The sequence below is a fragment of the Typopeltis vanoorti genome, chromosome 4, assembly GCF_054136105.1.
Source record: "Typopeltis vanoorti isolate ZY-2024b chromosome 4, IOZ_Tvanoo_1.0, whole genome shotgun sequence".
NCBI classification, from domain to species: domain Eukaryota; kingdom Metazoa; phylum Arthropoda; class Arachnida; order Uropygi; family Thelyphonidae; genus Typopeltis; species Typopeltis vanoorti.
The window spans coordinates 58,761,868-58,781,482 of record NC_143552.1 but is presented as its reverse complement, the minus strand read 5'-3'; the positions used below and the strand labels follow the sequence as shown (position 1 = coordinate 58,781,482).

The 19,615-nt window shown below is 37.7% G+C and overlaps 1 protein-coding gene across 1 annotated transcript in view; it reads right to left on the bottom strand.

Moving 5' to 3' along the window:
* LOC150107342 (uncharacterized) overlaps positions 1-19,615 on the bottom strand; it is a 243,496-nt gene that overhangs the window by 7,186 nt on the left and 216,695 nt on the right. Inside the window, exon 10 of the mRNA XM_090391207.1 lies at positions 11,988-12,068. Coding sequence (XP_090247333.1) covers positions 11,988-12,068 — 81 coding nt within the window. The remainder of the gene's footprint in view (positions 1-11,987; positions 12,069-19,615) is intronic.

Below are 19,615 nucleotides of genomic sequence, written 5' to 3'. Positions count from 1 at the left end.
AGTTGTATTTTTCATAAGTGAGCTGCAGTTAGTGAATAAGAGTAATTACCAGAGAAGAGCCTACAAAAAATTTAATTTTGGCATTGTAAAATAAAGAGATCAATCCGTATATGTATATATCATCAATTTCCCGATGTACCTCCAAGGAATGTTCAGGTTACTATGACAGCACTTACATGATAAAGTTTACATTATTATTAATCTCCTATCCACAATTTTCTTCCAAATTAGTCAATCATTTGTAAGCACTCTAATATTGTCATATCTAACATTTCATTCTTCTAAGACAGTTCTGACAGAATCAATCCACCTAGACCTTGGTCTTCCTGTGGGTCTCCACCTTGGCATCAAACACCTCGCTTGCAATAACTCATCAGATGAAGGCTTCGACTCTTATAGGCCAGCGCCAGGAAACTCAAGTGTGATTCCAGATGTCTGTTTCTTGTTTGGAGGTGATTCTGCCACCGTCCCAGTGGCATCCTCAGGAAGAAAGTTTAAAGAAAGCTCTGCAAGGATTGTCATCAACCCATTTCTTCAAGTTCTCATCATGCTTGTTCCAGCGGTCAAGGAATGTCAGATCTGCGATCATGCATTCTCCACCGCAGTCGGCCTTGCATCGCACCTCAAAACATCCAGCCAAAGCCAACGCTGCAATAAGAACTGAGCGCGTCAAAGCACGTTGGACTGCCAAAGAAGAAAAGATTCTCGCCGCTCATGAGATTGAGTTGATGGCTCGAGGGATAAAGCACATCAATGAGGCTTTACATTATTTAAAGTGTTCCTATTAAGATCTTTGAATGCCATCAAGTGTCATAGACGGAAAGCCAGTTACAAAGCCTTAGTTCAAGAATTAGCAGCCCACCTGTCACAGGTAGGGACAGGTAATATCTCCATATCTCCTGTCCCATCTTCCAGCCACCATCCTGCTGTTGAAGAAGAGGCTTTGATTCCCAGATTGACATCTCTAGGCGATCCTCTTTTTCTGGAATATAACCATCAAATTCTTAAATCTCTCATCCAGACTCACTTTCTGGGAATGGATATCACAGATCAGTTAAATGACTACCTCCATGCTGCATTCTCTGAACACTTGATGCCTTGTCAACATCAGCCTACATCTCATTCTACAATGATTTTGTCAAATAGGAAGCAGACTAAGAGGGCCTATGCAGGCCCTCTTTTTATAGAGGGCCTGCATAGGCCCTCTTACTCTTCTTACACATAGCGGGCAATGTGCCAAGACCATCCTTGATGGTGCTTCCCCTCCACCTCTAGCAGACTTATATGATGATTTTGTTAAATTCTGGAGTACAGGCTTTTCTGCTCCAACACTTCCCTGATGATGACCAACCTACGATATTGAGGTCCATTCCTGCCCTTCAAATATACCAGCCTGACTCCATTCAGGAGATCAAAGTAGCTCTTCCATCCAATTTCTCCACCTCTGGACCTGATGGCTTCCCTGCGGCTAGGCTTCGGAAGATGCCGTTAAAGATGCTTCAAGACTTATTGGACATTTTCCTTTCCAGTAACCAGTAAAGCAATACCACCATACCTACATGCTTCAAGAACTACCTTCATTTCGAAGAAAGAAACTTCAAGCCGTGCATCAGACTTTAGACCTATTATCATCTCCCCTGTGATACTTAGACTATCGTAAAATCTTAGTTAAACGACTGCAGCAAATATACAGCATGATTATAGACAGAAACTTTTGTCCCTGCGGATGGCTGTGCTAAGAATATATTTTCTTCTCTTCTCTCTGATTCCCGATGCCACCTTAAGCCTCTATATATGGTGTTGCTGGACCTCCAAAAGACCTTTGATAGTGTCTCCCTTCCTGCTCTCCTTCGAGCGCTGTCTATTGCTGGATGTCCAGAACCCTTTCTTTCCTATGTTATGGAGCTATACTCGGATAGCTCCATCATTATCACTACAGGGTCCTGCGTGACTTCTATTCCTGCAGTGCGGAGTGTTCACCAGGGTGATCTTCTATCTCCCCTTTTCTTTAACTGTGTCATAGATGAGTTTTTTCACTCTCTTCCTAGTCATATAGGCTACTCTCTAGGCACTTCTTCCTTTAATACTATGGCTTTGCAGACGATCTTATTCTTGTAGCCTCTACTATGGTAGGCTTGCAGGAACTCCTTGACAGGCAGTTGACTTTTTCTCTATTCGAGGCCTTTCTATTAATTTAGAGAAGTCCTGCTTTTTAGCTCTTGTCCCCTCTGGTCGTGATAAGAAGCTTAAGGTCAAGACAATAGAGTTTTCCCTGCACGGGAGGCCGTTGCATGATTTGGCCATCCTGGAAGAGGGGGAGTTACCTGAGTATCATGTTCACCCCAAAGGGAAGGTCTTCTGTCCCTTCCATCCTAGAAGCTGGGATCGCTTGTTTGAGGAAAGCTCCTCTCAAGCCCCCAACAAAGACTGTTTGTTTCTCCTTTCCCACTATCTCATACCTTGCTTTTACCACAAGTTGGTGCTTGGTAGGATATATGTCAGTACTGTCCTGAATGGACAGGGCTATCTGTTCAGCCCTGTCCATTCAGGTCATGGCTCTGATTTCTGCCTGACATCCCTACTGCATATTTCCACACAAGGGTGAAGGATGGCAGGCTCAGGGTTCCATCACTTAGATGGCTGATCCCACACCTGCGGCTGTCCAGAATCGCGAAGTTAGAACTATTTCTTCCCTATCTGCAGAGAGGCTTTCTATAGCCGATTAATACAAGAAGTCTTTAGGCGGGCTAAATGCTGGTCCCATTATCAAGGTACCTTAATTGAGTCAGCACCTGCAGAATACAAGAGATGGGCATCTCTGCTGCACCAAACTACTCCCTGGGTTTGAGTATATTGACCTTATCAGGACGAGGATCAATGCCCTGCCCACTCGATCCCTCACAGGTCAATGGGGTAGCGACGACTCAAACTGTAGGGCTGGCTGCTACTACAGTGAGATATTGCCTCATATAGCCCAGTGTTGCTTCCGAACCCATTGGGTCCATGTGCGGAGGCATGACGCCGTGGTCTCCTCATACTCTGCTTCCTATAATGTAGTTCCGTGGTGGAACTACATTATAGGACCACGCAGGCCTGCATAAGCCAGACTTGGTGATTAAAAGAGATGGTGACGTTTGGGTATTCGGGTAGTTGATGCCCAGGTGGTGAGAACAGGGTACCCTATAGCCATAATAATAAGGTAAACTATTATAAGAATTAGATACGGGAGGAGCATGGGGCAACTCCGAGGTTTACCATCACCACCATCTCTTTACATGGTGTATGGAGTGCAGATAGCTATAAGGCCTTAAAACAGTTTGGGCTTACGCAGAAGGATATAAAAGTTCTTTCCTTGAGGGTCCTACAGGGCACACCAGTGCCACCAGAGAATGACTACAATGATAACTAGAACAGGCATAGGTAAAACGCTTGTAAAGGCTTAGGCCTATATCAAGTCTGGACGTGATGTAAGGGTAGTACTGCCCATAACCAGTACAAAGATAAATAAAAAAAAAGTAACCAGTAGTGTACCGCAAGGATCAGTAATTCGTCTACTGTTATTCAATCTATACATTAGTGATATTGGGAAGAATTTGACAAGCGACATACAGCTATTGGTTATGATGTGAAAGTAGGTAGGGTAATCAGGAATGCTGCTGATATGCAGTACTTGCAAAATGATTTGAATAGGCTGGAATTGTGGGAAATGGATGTCAGTAAATGTAAAGTCATTCACTTCAGCATGATTAGATATCCAATGTTGTGTTATATTGGTGGAATTATGCTTGAAGAAACTGATGAGGCTAGGGATCTTGGAGTGTTGGTAGACAGGAAGTTCCATAACTGATGGTACTGAGAAAGTTAAACAGTCTAATATTCCACTAGTATACTACGTCTAGTATACCACTACGAATATCGAAAGTTGGAATTTATCAGTTTTATCAATTTGAAAACATAGTTTGATAAAGAAGACAGCGTGGTGTGTTTGTATGAACTAACTGAATGAATGCGAAAAGCTGGATTAAAAATAGAAGGAAGATGTATGTGTGATTCCCCACCCCACACATAGCAAAGATTGCAAATACAATTCAAAAGATAATTTCAATACTGAAACGAACGTTCACATGTAAAGGTAAGGATGTCATTTTGGCTCTTTACAAGGCATTGATAAGACCTCACTTGGACTATTGTGCGCAGATCTGGTCTCCTGGTTTCTGTTGTGATTCTGATATTTTCGAGAGAGTGCAAAGTAGATTGTTAAAAATGATATCAGGATTATGGAATACTGATTATGAAGACAGACTGAGACTTCTTTGAAAGGGTCATACAGGAGTTCAACTGATGGAATTTTTCAATTTATGGAGGGTGGGAGAGGACAAAGGGTATCCTTGGAAGCTGAGAATGAATGCTGCTAAGAAGGGGGGTGAGGGGTAGGCTTTTCTCACATAGGGTGGCACATGATTGGAATGGATTACCATTGGATGTTGTGAGCGCAAGCTGTGGGAATGAATCAAGAATAAATATGATAGCTGGTGCATGTAGTATGTGGCCTCTCTTGATGAGTCTCTGACTCCCTGGAGGTCTCTCTTAATAATATTAATGATCTAATCTTCTAAGTATTAAATAAAAACAAATTAAATTTTTCTTTCACATGTTCATCTGTCAAGTTTCTTTCATAACTGATGGTACTGGGTAAGTTAAACAGTCTAGTATACCACTATGAATATTGAAAGTTGGAATTTATTGGTTTTATTAATTTGAAAACATAGTTGGATAAAGAAGATATCATGGTGTGTTTGTATGAACAACTGAATGAATGCGAAAAGCTGGATTAAAAATAGAAGGACGATGTATGGTGTGATTCCCCACCCCATGCATAGTATTAATAATAATTATTATTATTGCCAGAGATTTCAAGGAATCTAGTACTCATAAAGGGAGTCATACCTTTTCTTGAATTCATTCATATTATAGCCACTTACCACTCTCAAAAGCCAGTATGTGTTTCCCCATTCCAATCACACACATCATGTGATTGGAATGGGGAAAATCAGTGAAGAAAATCATAAGGTGTAGACCAGAAGGGTTATTACAACTATTGTACGGTAAGCTAGATGTGGGTATGAAAAGAAACTGGATTTGTAAGCTAAAGACAATCTAAAAGAATTCTATCATTATGCTGCAAGCAAAAGAAAGTATGAATATGAAAAAATAACTCTCGTCAATTCAGATGATATGCAGATGCAGAAGAGATTGTTCAACTAACGAGTGACATTTTGCTAAAAGCTATCAACCTGGTGTATGAGCTCAATGCTATCTTTACATAGGAGGAAAAAACTCACATGTATGAAGAGTAGGTACTAGAGCTGTTGTATAAACTGAATATGAAATTAGCAATAGGAACTGATGGGATACCAGCATGGATGCTAAAAGTTTTCAGCTGAACTGGCTGTTTCTTTGATCTGACTGTATAATTTGAGTCTCAGCACAGAATGATATCCCATTGCATAAGGGTGTTGTAAAGACTAATGTGTCTATCAACTTATCAGTAACTCTAGAGTGGCAGCGAAGATTTTGAAAAAGCTGGTAAGGGTTTGCATACAAAAATGGGTTGATAAGCATGGGTTTAACTAAGGGAAGGTCATGGTTTATAACTTGCTAACATTTTATAATAATATAACAGTTAAGTTAGACAAAGGGAACTATCTTTTGACAGGATTCAGCATGGAAGCCATTGCATAAGTTGAAAGATAAGGGACTTGATTATAAACTACTAGCTGAGATAAGAGGATGACTGAATGACATATCAAGAAGTGCTATATACGAGATGCAAGTTTGCAAGATTTAAGATGACCATTGGTATAGCCCAGCGATCAGTCCTTGGTCCTTTGTTATTTAAACTTTATATTAATGATACTGGAAAGGATTTAACTGGTGACATATAGCAATTTGCTGATGATGCAAAGACAAGCATGGTAATCAGGAATGCAGCTGCCATGCAGCACTTGCAAAATGATTTGAATAATCTGGAACTGTGGACATAAAATTAACTGTCAGTTTAGTGTTAGTAAATGTAAAATTTATGTGCTTTGATGTAGTGAGATATCTAATGGCATATTTTATTTGCAGGATTATGCTGGAAGAAAATGACTACGCTAGGCTAGGGATCTTAGAGTTTTAGAAGATAGGAAGTTCTGGTTCAGAGGCCATGCAACAAAGATTGCAAAGACAACTTGGAGGACAACAGCAATGCTGAAATGAACACTGAAAGTCGTTTTGCCTCTTTACAAGACTTTGATATGACCTCACCTGGACTACTTTGCACATATCTGGTCCCTTGGTTTTCGAGGTAATAGAGATACTGTGAAGAGGATGCAAAGGAGAGCATTAAAGATGATATCAAGAATGTGGAATGTAGATTACGATAGATTGTGAATTTCTGGACTGCAGATGCTAGCAAATTTCTCATACTGTCCCTCCAGAAAGAGATGGAATAAGATACAGATACCCACAGCCTTCCAAAAGGACTATACAGCATACCAGTATATGAAAATTTTAATTTCATGGAGGGTGAGGAGAGGACGAGAGGTCATCCATTGAAGATGAAAATGAATGCAGCGAGAGCTAGATTTTTTCCCTTGGAGCGGTGTGGGTGCAGATAGTGTAAATAAATTTATTAGTCCATCCATAGTACTACTATACTATAAGTTTACAACCTTCTTGGTTGGGAGTTGATTTGGACATTTTAAACCTTTAATTTTATCCAAAATTAAAGGTTTATGTTGTATGCTTAAAGTTTTTTTTTTTTTTTTTTTTTATCGGCTGATGGAAACTATAACCAAAAAAAGTCTGAAAAAATTTTGTAAGGATTATAATTATATACAGAGAATCCAGGAGACATGCACTCAATGTTTTTAAGTTTGACACCTCCAATTTTGATATCAGGTTTAATCCTCCCTACTGGCTGAGGTGGATGAAATAGTGAGGAAAAAATTGCACTTCTTATCCATGTTATTCAATAGGTGTTACAGAATCGTATCCAGATTTAGCTGAACGTCTATAGACAGCATGGCCGGTTGGGGTGTTAATGCTATTTTCCTTCATAACACGATCCATATATATGAACAGTGACAGCGGAGATCCCTTTCTAATTACCTTATGTGCCTCCCTTTCTAATTACTAACATACAACAGAAATATAGATTATGTCATAGTTATATTCCCATGATTTCTCAACTACTTGTCTTAAAAGTGAAAATCTATTCCTGACAGTCTCTATATGGCCTGAACCCAGCTTGTTCTTCTCCACATTTTCTTTCCACAATTTTTCTTAACCTATTAACCTAATGGGTACTTAAGGGTCAAAGCTGTATAACTGAAAGGAGACCTCCATATAACCTTTAAAGGAATGCAGAGAACCAACCAGGGCTTCTGACCTAATGTCCAATCCTCAAGTACTCGTGGTGCATCCTGTTAGACATCATCTAGCTGGATACTGAATGAACGAGAATGGGCTGGCAATTTGGAATTTAGCTGACAAATTCTATTCTTATTGGCTTAAACCAATAAAATGAGTACAACATGACAGTGATTCATGCCAAATGGGGTGGCGCCTGGTTAAACAATGCCCCCGTTGTTTTTGCCAGGGAACCATGGCTAACAGCGAAAAGTCAGCTACTGGAACAAATCCTAAAACACACCCCAACTCAACATCACCAGAGTTCAAGATCGGTATTATCAACAAAAGAAACCTGAATGGCAAAGAAATGGAGCTAGCTATGGAATTAGATCAGTACCAGATCGACATAATAGGGATAACTGAAACAAAACAAAAAAAAAAAAAAGTAGTGAGATCTTTCTGAGCAATAAATACAAAATGTTATATTCAGGCAATGACAATCAAGAAAAAGGAGTAGCCATAGTATTCAACATTAAATCCAAGACTAATCTTCTTGAATGGCAGTCAATTTCAAGTAGTGATGTCGGCAAATATCAGAATGGGGGACTGGACAATGCTTCTACTAAGGTAGAAGTGGAGAATGTTTTTAGGCTTTTAGAAGCAACTGACACAATGAAAAATGAAAAGTTGGTCCTTGTTGGGAATCTAAATGATTGTCAGATATACAAAAATATTTTGGGAAAATTTGGAGAAAAGGAGCATAGCTAATAATAATGACAAATGCCTGTTCGATTTCTGTTCAGGACATGGACTGGTTATTACCAACACAATTTTCCAACATAAAAATTTTCAAAAATTCATATGGAGAGAAGAGGCAAGGAATAAGAAAAGTCTCATTGACTATGTTATTGTTGATAGTGATGTCTTCCCCCAAAATAAAAGTTGAGCAGCTCTCAGATGTAAACTGTAGACTAAAATACACAAACATTATTGAAGAAAAAATGAGTTTGAGAACAGGAACCAAACCTTTGAGATTCAGAGGCAAGCCCTGAAGAAAACACTGATTGATTGATTCAGACAGAGGGGCATGTGGTGAGGTTGTCTGCAAGGATAGAAAAATCAGAACTCCATGGTGGACACAGGAAGTTAAAGAGGCAGTGATGGAAAAGAAGAAAGTATATCAAAAGTTCCTGGCAAATAAGTCAGCTTGTGCTCTTAGAGAATAGAGACAAATGTAAGAAAGCTAAACACTGTGTAAAATTAGCTAAACAAAAGTCATGGGAAGACTTTTTTAACAACATAGAAAATAAATATCAAATAGGTGGCAAGATATTCTAGAGGTTGTTGAAGAAGCTCAGAAATGGAGGAAAGAGTGCCGTAAAAGGAATTAGAGATGATAAAGGGGACATGAAAACTGGAGAAAAAGATATCCTTGAAGTATGGAGTAATTACTTAAAAAAAGAAAAATTACTAATTCAAATGATCATTGAAGTAGAAAAAGCCATCAAAGGTCTGAAATGTGGAAAAGGCAGCAGGAGTAGATGATATTCAAACAGAAATGCTCAAGTATGAGGTATAAAAGTCTTACAGTGGCTGCACTGCATAGTTCAGAAGGCCTTGGACAGAAGGACATAAAAAGGGAAATAAAACTGAATGCGAGAATTACATAGGTATTTCTCTACTGAGTGTTCCTGATAAGATTTATGCAAGTATATTTGAGAAATGGTTGAGAAGGATTGTAGAAGAAAAGCTGAATGAAGAACAAGTTTATTCAAGCCAAACAGAGGCTGTGAGGATCAGATTTTCACTTTACGACAAATTGTTGAGAAATCATGGGAATATAAAAAAGATCTGTATTTAAGTTTTGTAGATCTGGAAAAGACATATGACAAGGTGCCAAGAGAGAAGCCATTCAAAACGCTACAGTTATATGGTGTCAATGGGGCATTATATCAAAAAACACTTAGTCTTTATTTGAGTTGTAAGTCAGCAGTTAGAATTGAAGGAAGTACAGGAGTATGATTTAATCACCTAACCGGCCATTATGGATAAAATACGCATCCTCATACGCTTCGTATCCATCATATATTTCAATGTAATATCAACGGTATTACAATTTTAATATGCACTTAGCATCCATGATAACCTTGACGTCTTGGCCGGTAGCATGGTTAATGTTGAATCTGGTGTCAGACAAGGATGTACGTTATCCCTCTGTTATTCACTATCTATATGGATCACATTATGAAGGAAAGTGGTATTTAAACCTGATATCAAAATTGGAGGTGTTAATGTCAGCTCTTTGCTTTATGGTGATGTTGTTATACTTCTAAATAGATCCACTACAAGATTCCATAACTAAATTGAATAACTGTTGTAATAGATATGGTATGAAGGTCAGCAATATCAAGACAAAGACAATTAAAATAGGCAAGAAACATTGAAAATATCAAGTGCAATGTGAATGGAGAACCTATGGAACAAGTAAAACATTTCTGCTACTTAGTCACAATTTTTAGTGAAGATGGTAAATTAAATATGGAAATAGACCACAGAATCAACAAAGCCAGTATGGTAGGAATCAATTGAATTAATTTATATGGAATACGAGAGAAATTAGTCAAAACACTAAATTAGCTGTATACAAGACAGTTCAAACCAATTTTAACTCACGGATCTAAGAGCTGGGTTAGAAGTAAAACACTTGACCAATGACTAGGGACCGCAGATATGAGTGTCCTGAGAAAGATTTATGTATTTATATGGTTATATAATCTACTAAGTATGTAGATTTAGATTATGCTAATTCATATTTGGTAATAATTATTTTCTCTGCAATAAATTAGAATTGCAAATCAATCAACACATTTTCTTTCATTCTTCTAATTTTTTGATTCGAGGTGTATCATCAGCCATTTAATGGGGACATGCATGGTAGACATAATATTATTTTTAAATAACAATTTCATGTGTGCGAAACTATTATTTAAAAAATATTATTGTAGATATTATACAGGCTAAGCAAGCTGGACAGTGAGCTAATTATTTATGTGAAATTTGAAGCATTGTGGGATAGCTTTAGTAGCACCCCATGGTGTTTGGAAGGACAGGCAGGTTCACTTCTTCAAAAGAGGCCCACACTTTTTAATCAGATCTGAAGGCTCATTCAATCAACTTGTGAATCATGGTACTTTATGCATTACACACAGATAGGCCTATAAAGAAAGTGAGAAGTTTATGAAAATCTGCACTATTTTTGGATTTCCTGCCAAGAAGAGATGTTCTCTTTGCTATAGGAGCATTCAATGCAAAAGTGAGAAATAGTATGCCAGGTGTTTAGTTTAGAAAAACAAAACATTTATGGTGAAAGAATGCTATAATTGCAATAAAATATGAAAAATTTGCTTCCTCAACATATTAGTATGCTAACTGGGAGTTAACTGAGTGAGCAAAAAATCAATGAAAACAGGTGTAGGATTAACTGAATAAATTAGATTAGATCAGCAAGTTTGTTTTGTAGGATGAAAAAAACTAAGATTTTGGGAGAAAAAGTCCTGTTACCACCATATGAAACAGTTAACTCACTTTCAGTTGAGAAGACATTTTTTTTTTTAATAAAGATTCTTTGCGTCCTAGATGAGATTCAGATCTCACACCCTTCCAACTAAAGAGCGATGTAAACACAGAGTGAGCTATGGAGATGCTTGACAACATCAAAAGAACCTCAGAAGAGAAGAAAAGAAAAGTCTGACATCAGAAAAGAATTTTGTGTTTTCATTAGTAACTTAAAGATGTGAAGATTGGAACCTAAAGAAGTCTAATACATTAACAAAAGCAGACAAATAGATGGATTCTAAAGAGGATCAGTAGAGCTTTAAAACTCCTTTTAGAGCAATGATAGAAGAATATTGAACCACTCTGGGCACAAAAAAGAAAGAAGGAATGGAAGGTGGACTTTTCAAAACAGGCAGAGGGTAGAGCATCAGGAAAGAGACAGACATGGCAACACCTTCAATAAGATGGATTAATAATGTATCAAATATAAGAGGTCTTCAGTTTGAGGCTACCTTGTATAAATTACTGTGATATGTCACTGAGGATCTGGAGTGACCATATGACATTTAATGCAATAATGGAACAGAATAAAGCCTAGATTGGCCAGTTACAATAGACTTCTTCATACCTGAAACCTAAACTGCACACATCTCAACAACATGCAGGATCTCTCCTTTGGTCGAGTCACATTTCACCATTCCAAGTACTCTCTTCACCAGTTTGCGATAATGCAACCCAGGTATTTTACACCATTCTTTCTTCAACATAACAACCAGTCCATGCATTGGTGTTACTCACACCTGATGTTCCATGTGTCCAAAGATGTTCTGTTAGGATGAAATCATGATTCTGACCAGGTCAGTCGCATTATTTTCCTTAAACTAAGTGAAGAGAGTAAAAATATGATTTAGAAAAATGCACTTGCAATATGATATGGTGCACTGTTGTGCTGAAAGATAATTATGTGTATTATGGAATGTGTGTGTAATTACACAGACTTAATGTATATGCTATATATAATTATTTAGACTTACTCCAGTGTAGTCTGATTCACATTGAGATGATTTAAGTAAATCATCATCTGGCTGCTGTACTCGTTCATGCTGCTTGATGTGCTATTAAATATAAACAATAATCTTGTAGAATTCTGAAAGTACAGTTATTTATAAATTCTTTGTTAATTAAAAATATAAAAAATAAGAATATTTGAAAACTATTCTGCCTACTACTAGAAGTTTGATTAATTTTAAATGCAATCAACAAAAATGTCAAACATATACTGTGATTTGATCAACTGGAAATTATAACAATCAGATGATGAAATTAAAGGAGAATACAGCTTCCTTATTTTAAATAACAATATTAAAAATTGCTAACTACACTTAAAAAACAACGGCATTTGGTGGAAAGAAATAAACCACACATGTGCCAACATTGTGAGAGAAAGAATTCTGCAGTGCATCTAAACAGTTAAGATGTGCCTTGCCCTTTTCTGCCTTATGATTTCTTTACCCCATTATATAATATTCATTTGCTATTTCTGCTGTTCCCAAAATTCTGAAAAATCATCCTAAACTCTTGGATTTCCCTTCCCTTTCTACAGATTTAGCTACCCAAACAGCAGTCTCTTCTTTGATGACTTCATTGTCCACAAATAACTGGATTCATTTTCCATTCTGCTGATCAAGCTAGAAGATATACCTGAAGGTAATAATGCAGAAAGTAACAATATCACCAAGCATTTTCATTGCACATTTAGAAAGAGCAATGGATAAAATGAAGGAATATACAAAAGGAATATCAGTGCATGGGATGAGAATTAACAATCAGAGGTTTGCAGATGACATTATTATTATTGAAGAAGGCAAAAGAGAGCAACAAAAATCATTGAAACTGTTAAATGAGGAAGGGAAAAGATTTGGACTTATGAACTTGGAAAAAAAACAAAGACAATGGTATTTGGTGAGAAGAACATGAAACAAAAATATACAAGTGGATGGAACTGATATAGAAAATGTAGAACAATTCACATATTTAGGAAGTAAAATGGCATGATTTGGACTGTAAAAAAGAAATAAAGATCAGGATTGCAAAGGGAAGAACAAATCTGAAGGTCATGGATAACATCTGGAAAAGTCAAGTGATCAGCCTGCAAACAAAACTAAGAGTACTGGAAACGTATCTTTAGCAGTGTACTGTATGGATCTGTAACGTGGGTAATAAATAAGGAATCAAGAAAAAGAATTTTGGCATTTGAAAGAACTTGTTACAGGAAGATTCTAAGAATAGGATGGGTACAGAAAGTCACAAATGAAAAGCTCTATCAGAAGATACAACCAAAGGAGAATCTAATGCAGAAGATTATTTGGACACATCTGCAGAATGAGTGAGGACCAGAAGATAAAGCCATTCATGTTTGGTATTATGGATGGTGTAAACAGAAGAGGTAGACCATACAGAGAATGGATAAACAACATAAAGGACTGGTGTGGAATGGATATACAGAAACTGAGACACTGTGCACTGGACAAAGAAAGGTGGAAGAAGATAGTGAAGGAAGCATCGGACACAAATGGGCAGCAAGCCCATGGTTCATGATGGTGAACAATGCAGTGCAAATCATCTATCTACTAAACAAAATACCAACCAGCCCTGATCTTGCTCCCAACAGTTTCTCTCTCTCTTCTAAACCAGTTCTTTATCCAAGGTACCATAGAGATTACTTCACTTGTTGATAACTAAAACTACAATAAGGAACCAGAAGGCTTAATAACCAAGCCTTCTAGTCCCTTGATAAGGAAGCAAATGTAATTCTGATCATCTGTGTTCCCCCCCTCCTCCATTTAGATGACACTACTTTTTATTTATTTCTATGGCAGCATCTGAAGAGGGACGTTTATCCAACTGCTATATGCACATTACCAAGGGAAATCATCTCTAAAAGAGGAAAGTTAAAAACCGAAAGTCTTCTGGTCATGAATGTGTCCCCACTTACCCTCACACCATCACCACCACAAAAAAAGTGCCCTAAAATTAACATCGGTCTCATATGTTGCCTACTGTAGATAAACATCTGCCATCAAACTATCTACCTACTGCTTTCACCTCAGTCCTCTTTAAAATAATAGAGAAGGTCATTAATAGTCCATTTCTTCAATGACATGGGCTCACCAGCTTATGACTTCTAACATATATATTCTACAATTCTAGATCCAGAGATCTCCAACTTACATCACTATCTTTGAATATGAGACATGGAAAATTTATTATTATTTTATTTTGGGATTTTCAAGGCTGAGAGAATGCTCAGCAAATGTCAGCAGTCTACCTTTCACCTATTGTAAGTATGTAGCTAGTTTTCTCTCTTCAGATTTCTCTATCAATGCAGTTTTTTTATGCAGCTCCCAACCACAGCAGGTTTGTCTGTAAACTTATAGTACATTCACACTGTGGATGGACTAAGAATTTTTTCTATATTTTTACTAATTTTTACACAGAAATCCTGTTCTAGAGACCAAACATGGAACCTTTTCAAGCCTCTTCAGGCCTCCAATAAAGTAGGGTGGTGATCTCACACCACTGATGTGAATGAGGTGATGAAATTCACCTCCCACCTAAATTGCCAGCCTGGCTGGCCGAGTGGTTAGTGTATCCGCTCTCAAGCCAAGAGGCTGAGGGTTCGAATCCTGCCATGGGCTTGGATGTTTCTGATTGTCCGTGGAAATACTAGTGGCGGTGGTGGTGGTGGTGGATGGTAGATGGCATTGGTGTAGTTGTGGTCAGTTGGCAGATTGAGTTGGTGGAGACAGTTGCAGAGCAGGTGCCCTCCCTCGATGAGTCTTTGGACTCTCTGGAGGTGTCTAATAATAATAATAAATACAATCACAAACATCCATGCTGACCACAGCCTGTTAGTTGGAGAAGAGGTATGCTCAACACTCGGCCAACCAGGCCGGCAAAGTGTTCTAAGGATGTTGTTCTATCACCTATCCTCTTTCTCCTATACGTAAGTGACCCTCTCTCACTGACCTCTAACCCTATTCATAGTTTTGCCAATGGCAGCACATACTACTCTTCCTATGCAATCAACAAACCTTACACCAACCTTACAAGATGTTCTACAACCAGTGTGCCTTAAACACTGATGTCCATCCCATTCTCCAATTGGTGAAGATGATTGGTTTGGTTGGTTTATAGTTTATTTGGCACAAAAACTACAAAGGTTATACTGTGCCATACTAAGGTTACAACTATACATAAGCAGTTAAAGAAAATTGTAAACAATATGCCTGTACAAAAATTAGGTTCCACAAAGCAGCATCTACATAGAAACAGAATTGCTGCAGAGGGCATAGCAACACATAAGGTTAAAGGTTATAGTAGTACAAAAATTGTCAACAATACAATTTAAAATTATAGCAGATGTGTTTTTATGGTCATACATAAATAGGCAAAAAGGAATTATCATACAACATGCATGCGTAAAATTAAAATTTGGCGATGTGGTATCTACATATAAATAAAATTACAAGAAGGTTACACAAATATACAAGGTGTCTTACAGCAATACATAATTAGTAAATAATATGTATACACAAAAGTTAAACTGGGCAATGCAGTATCTACATATAAACAAAATTATGCAACAATATAAGTTAATAAACAAAATGCATGTACAACACCAAGCCAAGGAATGCAGTATCTACATATAAGTTGACCCCAATAAGATTACAACAAATGTTATTACAATAATACAAAGAAGAATTATTGTACATTATGTATGCATAAAAATTAAGTTTAGCAGTGTGGTATTTACATATTAACAAAATTACAACGAGGTAACACAAGGCTACAGAAATACATGATTGGTCCGAAATTAACCTAATGAATAATACATACATTAATACTCAACTCCTGCACATATACATCACAAAACATTACATATTTTGTAATATATACAAAAATACAAAAGTTAAGTGAAGCAATACAGTATTTACATATAAACAAAATTACAGTCAAATGTGTTTGTATAAGTTAATTCTTTGTAAAAAATTAAAAACATTGTGCAATCTGCCCTGCGTCTGTCAGCATCTGCCCGAGTGTATATGGTCTGGACAGGTAGGCAAAAATTTTATTCCTCTCTCGTGCAAAGTGATGGCACTCTACCAGTATAGATAAATAGTAAGATGTGTATTGGATTTTTCACACATGGGAGGGTCATTAGCTCTTAGTAAATAAGAATGTGTAAGATGACTGCAACCTATGTGGAGCCTAGTGAGAACAACTTCCTCTCTTCTCTTTATTCGTTGGCTAGAATGCCAATGCTTGATTTCAGGTTTAATGTTATATAATTTCTTTGTTAATGCTTCCTGCCATGATGACTGTCATTGAGCAATTAGCTTTGATTGTATAAACTGTCTGTAGAGAAAGTTTGAGCTGATTTAGCAGCTGCATCTGCAGCCTCATTTCCCTTAATTCCAGTGTGGCTGGGAATCATCCAGCACAACTGAACATCAAAATTAAGGATTTTCATTTTGTGAAACAGGTGTTACACCTCAAAGTACTGGATGTGGATTATGTATAGGAGAGGAGATAGCCTAAAGAGATCAATGAGTCTGTATAAATTATACACTTTTGGTAGCAGTTTTCTTTTATATGAACAAATGCAAGCTGAACGGCATGTAACTCTGCTGTATAATTACTGTAATCAGGTGGGATCTGGTTGGAGATAATAATGTCAGGAAGCACACAACAGAGGTATTAGTTCTTGAACCATCAGGATAGATAGGTAAGAAATCAGTGTGCTGCTCTGTGCGCATTAAACAATTGGAGGTAGACAGATGATGGAATATGAGATTTCTGTAGCTGACAAAATGAGAGGTTGCAGGATGGTGTGCAAACCTGCCATGGAGGGATACTGCTATGTTTAGTGTAGGCAATGTTGTCAACCAAAAGCTTGCACAGTCTCTTTAATACTCATACCAAAAGGACTTATGGCAGTTTGAAGTGTGTGGTATTGAGTTTCCCAGTGCAGAGAAAAGAGACTAGTCCATGTAGGATGATCTGGGAGAGACTTTATCTTTAGGGCATAATTAAGAGACAAATGTTTCTGTTGAAGTGATAGAGCTGGTTCATTTGCTTCAACATAAAGACTCTGAGTTGGTGATGTACGAAAGGGACCAGTAGCTATCCGTATACCCTGATGATGGATGGAATCCAACCATCACAGGTTACTCGTGTTGCAGAACCATAGACTTGAGACCCATAATCCAGCTTTGAACGTATAAGTGCATGATAAAGATGGAGCAATGAGCTTGATCAGCACCCCACTCAGTAGAGGATAGAGTGTGAAGAAGGTTCGACGCTCTCTTGCACTTTTCTCTTAGTTGACGAATGTGTGCTAGAAATGTAAGTTTATTGTCAAAGATCAGTCCCAAGAATTTGGCTTCTGTAGCTACTGGAATAATAGTGTGTCCCATTCTTAATTCAGGATCTGGGTGAAGAGTGCATTTTTGACAGAAGTGTACACAGACACTTTTTTTCTGTTGTAAACCTAAACCCATTACTAAGAGCCCACAGAGAAACATGATCAATTGCTTGCTGAAGTTGTCTTTCAATTGCCCTCATGTTATGGGAGTGGCAGTAAATTGTGAAGTCATCAACATTTAGAGCATTGTCTACAGTGGGAGGAAGCTGTTCGGTGATTAAGTTAATTTTAACAGCGAAAAGTGTCCCACTTAAGACAGAGCTTGGAGAACACCCTGTTCTTGATGATATAATTGAGATAATGTATTTCCCACTCTGAATTGGAAAATTCAGCTGGAAAGAAAGTTTTTAATAAATACAGGAAGGTGTCCTTTAGGACCCAGGTTATAGAGGTCTTTTAACATGCCGTATCTCTAGGCTGTGTCATAAGCCTTTTCCATGTCAAAAAAAACTGAAACAATATGTTCTTGCTTCAGAAATGCATCTTTTATAGAAGTTTCTAAATGAACCAAATGGTCTAAAGTTGAGCGATGTCTACGGAACCCACATTGTATATTGGAGAGAAGATTGTTGCTTTCTAAATACCAGAGAAGTCTGGCATTAACCATTTTCTCTAGTATCTTACAAAGACAGCTGGTCAGAGCAATGGATCAATAATTATTTACTTGTGATGGATCTTTTCCTGGTTTTAGGATAGCAATGACAATTGACTTATGCCAAGAATTTGGAAACTCTTCCTCTGCAAGTATTCTATTGTATAGTAAGAGAAGGAGATCCATAGAAGATGATGATAGATGTTTTATCATTTCATAATGGATGTCATCAGGCCCTACTGCACTAAGGTGAGATAGTAGGAGAGCTCTTTTTAGTTCCTCCTTAACAAATGGCTGATTGTATGGCTCAAGAACATTGGTAGAAAAATTTAGCCTTTGTTTCTCTTGCTGTTCTTTCAGAATTAAAAATTCAGGAGGATATGAAGCTGTTGCTGAGATTCTGGCAAAACTTTCTCCCAGAGTGTCTGCAATGGCTTTGGGATCAGCAAAATCCTCTCATTATGGTCTATGGTAGACAAACAATGTGTTCTATATCTGCCTTTCATTTTCTGGATTTTATTCCATACAGTTTTTGGACTGGTCATTTGATTAATTGATAAAGTAAATTGGATCCATGATTGTTTTTGACTCTGACACCTCACATAGTATGCTTTGGCTCGAGCACGTGTGAAAGCTATAAGGTTTGATGTGGTGGGATATCTACAAAATATATCCCATACTCAGTGTTGATCTTTTATGGCTGTCTGACATTTTGGGTTCCACCAAGACTTTGGATAGAATGGAAACTGAGATGATGTTTTTGGGATGGAGGCTGTTGCTGCCTGGACAATGCACTCTGTTATATATTTTACCGCTTCACTGATATGTGTTTGACTGATGACATCAGCATTAAATTTTGCAAGATGAGAGAACATGTTCCAGTTAGCTCGTCCATTTTCCATATAGGTATCCATGTGGGTGAACATGGTTCCTGTGAAGACATTGTGCAGAGAACAGGAAAGTGATCACTTCCATATATGTTCTCTTTAACGTCCCACATGAGCAGTGGAAGAATGGAAGGGAAGCAGATTGTAAGATTAATTGCAGAATATGAACGGGTAGGCATATGGAAAAAAGTATTAAGTTTATTATTTAAAAGAGAGAGGTTATTGTTATCAGGAATTCTTTCAATGATTTGACCTCGTCTATTGGTGTTGGCACTACCCCATAGAGTATTGTGATCATTAAAGTCACCCATCAAAAGTATGGGTTCAGGCAGTTGCAAGATAAGGTTATCAATATCAATTTCATTTAACTCAGCACTTGGTGGTAAATAAATTGAACATATTGTAATAAATCCCATGGAGAAGTGAATCACTACTGCTTCCAGAGAAGTATTAAGTTGGACCTGATGGAAAGGAATATGACTGCCCACTAGGATAGCTACTCCTCCATGAGCAGGACCACCTCCAGTTCTATCCTTGCATACAACAGTGAAATACAGGAAACGTACTTAAGTCCCAATGAGGACCCTACCTAAAGGTAGGGTCCTCACTGGGACTTAAGTACGTTTCCTGTAGACAAAAACAGAAAGGTTTGTGTTTCTGCAACAAAATCTTGATATCATCAATATTCTGGCAAAA